Genomic DNA, 7,776 nt, shown 5'->3' with positions numbered 1-7,776 from the left:
GACAAACCCACCATAGAGCATCACTGTGAGATTTAGATTACTTGTATTTATTAATGTTATGGTCCCACCGCAGAACGCACTACTGCCTATCTTGTATTTGGTGTCCATTGTAGATTTATTCCTATTTCCCCCAGTTTCACCATATCCTGTTCTGTCAATAAGCATCCAGATCTATGCACATGGTATGTTTTATTGAGGTATTGGGGTTTAGCTGCAGGTCAAGCTGCCACAGACTGTGTAGTGAGGACAGAACAGTGAAACAGTGGTTTACCCCAAGTGGGATCTGAATATGACTATACAGAGACCTGCTACTCTGCCAATGCAGCTATCTGCATACAGCCAGAGCAGTCCCTGACCAGTGATGGCTAACCTTTTTGTCCTCAGTGCCAAATCACGTGTGCGTGGTTGACAGTGTGTTGTGGGTGGCCCCACCCATAGTACAATGCATCCCCCCCCCTGTGCATGCACGCATGAACTCCCCCTGCACTTCTCCTCTTCCCGTGCATGCGTGCGATACCCCTGTGCATGCGTGGGACCACCCCATGCCCTGTTTTGGGCCTAGCAGGCCTCCCTGAAGCTTCTTGGGGCCAAAATCAGGCCGTAGGGGGGGGGTTTGCCACACACCCCTGCACCCCATGTTGGGCCTAGAAGGCCTCCTTGAAGCCTTCTAAAACAAAAAATTGGGTGCGGGGGGCACCACTCTCCCACACTCCCCCCCGCATGCACACATGTCTACCGCATACGCAGCAGAGACTCAAAAATCAGCTGGCTGGCAGGAGGCGCGCATACTGTGCAGTGGAGCTGGGTTGGGCGACAGCTTGCGTGCTCACAGATAGGGCTCCATGTGCCACCTGTGGCACGCGTACCATAAGTTCGCCATCACAGCTCTAGACACTCAAGCAGCTCCAGAAGACACCATATCACAGAGCCTGGTACCTTCATACAAGACAAGCTCTCAAGTTTCTAGTTCTTACAAACAGTCATCAGCAAGTTACTAATGCCAGTGCAAAAGCTGAAGCAGCAAAAGCACAAGCAGGCTTTGCTGAACAAAAAATGGAAATGAAAAAGGAGAGAGCACAATTAGAAATGCAAGCAGAAAGTTCTTTTAGAAGCAGACTTGGAGGCTCTTGCCATAGAGAAAGAAGTAGCAGCTGCCACCAGCCAAAGTCATAGACCTAGAAAGAGCTGTATATTCCTGCAACGATTGCAGTAAATGCAGCAACATGCTTGGGCCAGGAGTTGAGCCCCAAGATCCTCTCCTACGCACTTCAGAGTATGTCTATCAGCACTCCAGGCCAAGCAGCAATGCTCACCTCGATGGAAAAGGCAACCTTCAGGAAGCAAGTCAAAGATGCTATTCGGCACCACTACAGGCTAACAACAAGCCTCAAGTCTACAAACAAGAAAGCTCCAAGCAAGCTGCACTTCTGATAGCAGACCCCCCACACCACACACACAGACACCCAAGATACTTGAGTCTGCAAATTATCCCACAGGATCAGCCTTCACACCAGAGCAGCATTGAAAGGACCAGCTAAAACCAGAGACTCCTAAAAGGTATGACTACACAACATCTTTTTCACCACAGCAATGCACAGTTGACTAATCAAGCACCATAGATCTTGCCAAATTTTGCATGACCTGAGCTAGTCACACAAGGACTTGAAAAGTTTAATAATATTCCTGAAAGCTATAGAGCCTGGCAATCTTCTTTCCAAAATGCCATTAGAGGCCTAGATTTGTCATATAGTGAAGAAATAGATTAAATTATAATTATATAATTAAAGCCTCAGAATTGAATCTGATAAGCATGCAAAATGAATCAGGACAATAAAAATAAATTACCCTGAAACAGGCCTTAAAATGATCTGGATCGATTTGATGAGTGCTATGGATCATAAGCAGTAGAAAATGGAAAACCCTAACCCTATCAGAAATTTAGGAATTATCGACTTACTGATGGAACTTCAAGTAGCTAAGTCGGAAGGGAACTTGCGTTCCTTGACACAGCCAGAGATGTCAACCCCATTGTACGAAAGTTACCCTATAACTTTCAAGAGCAGTGGATCACACATACATAGCTCCAAATACAAAAGAGACTACAATGTTCCATTTCCCCCTTCTCTGTTTTTGTGAACTTTGTGTGCCAACAAGCTAAAACAGGAAATGATCCTAGCTTTGACTTCACATTCTCATGTGTTGCTCAGATCAATTCTTGCAACTCTCCGGTAGCAGTCCACAAAACTAATGTGACTCCTCCAGATTCCTTCACAGGTCTGCCAAATCCTCACATAGAAACGGATATCAGAGATCCTGGTAAGCAATGTCCTCTACATCAGAAGCCACATCCTCTCCTAGAATGCAGAGCCTTCAGGGAGAAGTCCATGTAAGATTGCAAAGCTTTCCTGAAAGCAAACAACATTTGCTACAAGTGCTGCTCATCTGTTCCCCACTTTTCCAATGACTGTTAGGTCAGCGTAAAATGCATGGAATGCATGGCACCATAGGCCACAATACAGCTTTACATCAAGGGCCAGCACCATGGACTTTACAACACACTTACAGTGGCTGTGAGGACAGCAGGGAAGAAGAACGCATTGCTACAACCACAACATAAATCCATGCAAAATGCACAGAAGTCTGCAAAGAGATTGCAGATGGCAAGTCCTGTTCCAAAATCTGTCTAGTCAGAGTCTACCCAGCAAGCTAAAGGGACAAAGCCATTAAGCTTTATGCCATCATATGTGCCAAAAGTAATAGATCTTTAGCCAGCTAATCCTTCTTTGATATCTTGGCATTAAAGGCCCCAGTACTTCATATTCCTTAAAACTTGTGCAGGAATTATGGAGACGGTGGAGAGAAGAGCATCTGGTTATCAAGTCAAAAACATGCCTGACTTTACCAACTCTTATCAAATGCAACCAGATCCCTTACCATAGATCTGAAATCCCTATACCAGATGTAACAATTCATCACGCACATTTGAATTACATAGCACATCTGATACCAGAGCTTGATCCTCAGGTTCAGGGAGTTTTGCTACTAGGGAGAGATATTTTCCCAGTCCACAAGGCAAGAGCTCAGATCAATGCTCCATACGCTCAGAAATTAGACCTAGGGAGGGTCATTATAGGTGATGTCTGTTTAGGAAGCATGCACAAACCAACCCTGTTAGCGGCATGCTGATAAGTACATTAGAGAATGGACATCCTTCTATTTTTCAGCCAAGCCACAACCAATTCCTCTTAAAAGAATCACCACACATTACCCATTGCCATGTCCCTTTATAGGCCCTTTAGTGACACCCTCGCCTGTGACAATGACCAAGGTCATTTAAGGTGCACAATCTTCCAAAGGATGGAAGATGACAACCAGGTGGCAACATCTACTGAGGACAAACTCCTTTAGAAATTATAAAGGAGGGGTTAGTCAAAGAAGATACTGACAACTGGGTCACCCCTCTTCCCTTCAGACCACAGAGGCAATGCCTAGCTAACAATAAAGAACAAACTATAGCATGCTCCATGCCACAGCCTCCAGAATCTATCTGTGCTATTCATACCACAGACTCTGTGGAGAATTCTATGGCTCTAGTGATGCAGCAGCCTACAGCCACACCACAAACATCAGCAAAGATCAAAAGAAACTGAATCATCCTTCTGCAGTGTCTTCTATATTTGTTCAAAAGGAACTTCCGTTCAGTCAGTCACAGGAAGATCCTGACACAAGGTGTGGGACAAATACATCAGAGACTGTTGCATCCTCAGAACAAACTGGTTTCCTTATTTCAGAGCCCCCCCCCCCGAAATATGCCAAAGATTCAATTTCAACCATCTAAACCAAATGCAGAGAAAGAAAGCATTTCATAGAAGGGCAATCTGCATCTGCGAGTGGACGTGGCTTGCAAGCAAGAACTTTTTCTGAAGGAAAAATGTTCAACATCTCACAGATCCTTAATGAATGGAGATTGTTCATCCAACACAGAATCTGACGGCAACCTCACAATAGCAGAAGCAGTGATGTGTCAGCCTCAAAGCCAAGTCATTGTCCAGATACGTTCTGACATGAGACTCGGGTCCCATTGCTACAGAATGGTGCTGGATATACATCAGATCACTTCAGCAATTTTAAGGGAGAAGCCAACAATGGGATGTTATATTCCAAACATATATCACTGTCAAGCTCCCAGAAGCCTGATTGGAAACTGCAGTCATGTCATTCTACTGACAGCCATATCAGCAAAAAAGTAATGGCAGCTCACTTAATGCTACCATCTCAGAACTCAAATAGTGGTATCAGTTGATACTAGGCAGGGAGGGTCATGCTGCAACATGTAATCTTTATGTACTGTTGCTGCTCTGTAGTCCCATCAAGTGGCCGGAGGAACAAATACCAATTATATTGTTTTGAAGTTGACCCAACCTTTTTACTCCTTAGCCCACACTCTCAAAACAAGTGTAGATTTGTAGATTTGTAGATTTATTTATTTATAGGCCGCCCTTTTCCCTGAGGGGACTCAGGGCGGCTTACAATCAAAAAAGGAAGGGGGGTGTAGGACAATACCAAAAAGAAATGTGCACAAAGTAAATTAGACAGTAAAACTCAACATTCACTCAACATTCGGGAGGGGCAAAAATAAGATTATCCCCAGACCTGACGGGCTAGCCAGTTCTTGAGGGCTGTGCGGAAGGCCTGGACGGTGGTGAGGGTACGAATCTCCACGGGGAGATTGTTCCATAGTGTCGGAGCCGCAACAGAGAAGGCTCTCCTCCGAGTAGTCGCCAGTCGGCACTGACTGGCGGATGGAATACGGAGGAGGCCAACTCTATGCGATCTGATGGGACGCAGGGAGGTGATTGGCAGAAGGCGGTCTCTCAAATAGCCAGATCCACTACCATGGAGCGCTTTATAGGTGGTGAGTAGGACCTTGAAGTGCACCCGGAGATCAACAGGTAGCCAGTGCAGCTCACGGAGGATCGGTGTTATGTGGGCGAACCGTGGTGCGCCCACGATCACTCGCGGGCCGCATTTGGACTAGCTGAAGTCTTCGGATGCTCTTCAAGGGCAGCCCATGTAGAGCACATTACAGTATTCCAGCCTAGAGATCACAAGGGCTCGAGTGACTGTTGTGAGGGCCTCCCGATTCAGGTAGGGCCGCAACTGGCGCACCAGGCGAACCTGGGCAAATGCCCCCCTGGTCACAGCTGAGAGATGGTGGTCAAAAGTTAGCTGTGAATCCAGGAGGACTCCCAAGTTGCGGGCCCTTTCTGAGGGGTGTAAATTTTGTCCCCCCAGCCTGAGTGATGGTACGTGGTCAAATTTTTGGGAGGGAAACACAACAGCCACTCGGTCTTGTCTGGGTTGAGTATCAGCTTGTTTGCTCTCATCCAGTCTTTAACGGCTTCCAGACCCCGGTTCATCACGTCCACCGCTTCATGAGTTGGCACAGGGCGGACAGATACAACTGTGTATCGTCCGCATATTGGTGGTATTTTATCCCGTGCCTTCGGATGATCTCGCCCAGCGGTTTCATGTAAATGTTAAATAGTAGGGGGATAAGACCGACCCTGCGGCACCCCATAAGTTAGGGGCCTCAGGGACGATCTCTGCCCCCCACCAACACCGACTGCGACCTGTCCGAGAGATAGGAGGAGAACCACTGCAAGACAGTGCCGCCCACCCTATCTCCCGCAGTCGTCGCAGAAGGATACCATGGTCGATGGTATCGAAAGCCGCTGAAAGGTCCAGGAGAACTAGGATGGAAGCATGGCCTCCATCCCTAGCTCTCCAGAGATCATCAGTCAATGCGACCAAAGCGGTTTCTGTGCTGTAACCGGGTCTGAAGCCAGACTGGAAGGGGTCAAGATAGTTAGCTTCCTCCAAGGTACGCTGAAGCTGGAGAGCCACCAGTGCACATTAGGAAGCTAGATTCTATTTTCCTTTAGTAAATTTGTGGAAGCAGAAGCATAAAAAAGAATCCATCTTAATCTGCATCATCCAAGGACAAATTGCATCCCACACACAGAGCATCGCTGGTGGAGTTTAGATTACTTGTATTATTAATTGTTATGTCAGGAGTAAATCAATACTGCCTGTCTTGTATTTGGTTCTCATTGTATGTATTCCTATTTCCACAGTTCCACCATATCCTGTTCTTTCAATAAAGCATCCAGATCTATGCACATCGTCTGTTTAATGGAGGATAGGTGGGTTTAGCTATATGTGTAGTGAGGAAAGAACATATTATTATGCTGGTATTAAATTCATTCTAAGAGTATTTAGCATATTCCCCAAGGGAATAAGGTTTAAAAACCTCTGTCTATCAAAGTCCAAAGAAACATTTTTATATAACCTGTTAGTGTTGAGTGCAATTATTTGAGAGAAATATTTTGTGGAAAAAGAAGCTAATATTTAATAAATAATTATTATTTAATGTATTTAATAACAAACATTTGCTTCTTGAAATCAATTCCTTTTTTGATTAATTAATTGATCCTGTAAACATAATCCAGAATGGGGAGGATGAAGGTGGCTTCAAGGAGAAGATCCAGCAACAAAAAAAACCAGTGTGTTTTGCAAGCCTTATTTTTAAAACTTCTAATTTTTTTTTTCTTGCTTTAGATTACAGAAGCTATGTTAAAACACAGTTTGAAACTATTGAAGATCCTAATTCTGATCCTGGTGAACGTGTGTCCCTAGATAAGAGATACTCAACGCTAACCATCCTACGTGGTCAACTGTCTCAACAGGAAAGGGTAAATGGAATTCAAGCAATAGGAAGGAAACATACTGAAATTCAAGCAATCAAGCAAGAGACCTGAGTCTTCAGCCAAAATTAAAACATTATTTGACCCTATACATGGACTAAATCCAAAAACTGTTGTGTTGCAAGGAGCTGCAGGAATTGGAAAAACTATGATGGCCAAAAAAATCATGTTGGATTGGGCTTCTCAACAATTTTACCCTGATCGATTTAATTGTGTTTTTTATATTTCTTGTAGGAGTTTAATTGCCATGCAGAGTCAGAAAAGAGTAGCATTGCAGAGATAATTTCAAAACAATGGCCCAGGTGTCATGCTGTAGAAAACTTCATTCAAAACATACTGAAGAATGAAAGGAAGCTTCTGTTCATAATTGATGGGTTGATGAATTAAGGTATTCTTTTGATGAGGCTGAAGATTCCTGTTGCTCTGATCCCTGGAAGAAGGAACCTATAAAAATTATTTTGAGAAGTTTATTCCAAAAAAAGCTTCTTCCTGAATCCTTTCTTATAATCACAACAAGACCTATTGCTTTGAAGAAACTCAATCGATATTTAGAATATCCACATTTTTTCCAGATATTGGGGTTTTCTGGAGAGAAGATGGAAGAATATTTCCAGAATTTTTTGGAGATGATAAAGACCAAGCAACTCAAGCTCTCAGATTTGTGCAACAAAATGATACACTTTTCACCATGTGTGTCATTCCCCTTGTGAGCTGGATCATCTGCACAGTGTTGAAACAAGAGATGGAGGGAGGTATAAATCTCCAGAAGATGCCATGCACTCTCACTGAAATCTATATGCTGTATCTCTCCAGCTTGTTAAAGTATCACCACAAAGAATCCGAACAGGATGTCCAAAGAAAGTTGAAAAACGTCTGCTCTTTGGCTGCAGAGGGCATCTGGAAGCAGCAAATACTGTTTACAGAAGAAGAAGTCATGAAGGACAATTTGGTTCAGGATGACTTCTTCCCCCTCTTTCTGAATGAGAACAACTTCAAACGAGATATTCAC

At 44.2% G+C, this 7,776-nt stretch overlaps 1 protein-coding gene across 1 annotated transcript in view; it reads left to right on the top strand.

Moving 5' to 3' along the window:
* Positions 1-7,773, top strand: part of LOC116523614 (NACHT, LRR and PYD domains-containing protein 3-like) — a gene marked incomplete at its 3' end in the record, with an annotated part of 8,224 nt that extends 451 nt beyond the window's left edge. Inside the window, 6 exon segments of the mRNA XM_032238730.1 lie at positions 114-182; positions 2,233-2,316; positions 6,622-6,755; positions 7,002-7,140; positions 7,143-7,376; positions 7,379-7,773. Coding sequence (XP_032094621.1) covers positions 114-182; positions 2,233-2,316; positions 6,622-6,755; positions 7,002-7,140; positions 7,143-7,376; positions 7,379-7,773 — 1,055 coding nt within the window.
* Between the last annotated feature and the right edge of the window lie 3 nt (positions 7,774-7,776).

This window comes from Thamnophis elegans, unplaced genomic scaffold, assembly GCF_009769535.1.
Source record: "Thamnophis elegans isolate rThaEle1 unplaced genomic scaffold, rThaEle1.pri scaffold_62_arrow_ctg1, whole genome shotgun sequence".
NCBI lineage: Eukaryota > Metazoa > Chordata > Lepidosauria > Squamata > Colubridae > Thamnophis > Thamnophis elegans.
The sequence above is the reverse complement of the archived record's forward strand: the minus strand, read 5'-3'. Positions and strand labels throughout refer to the sequence as shown.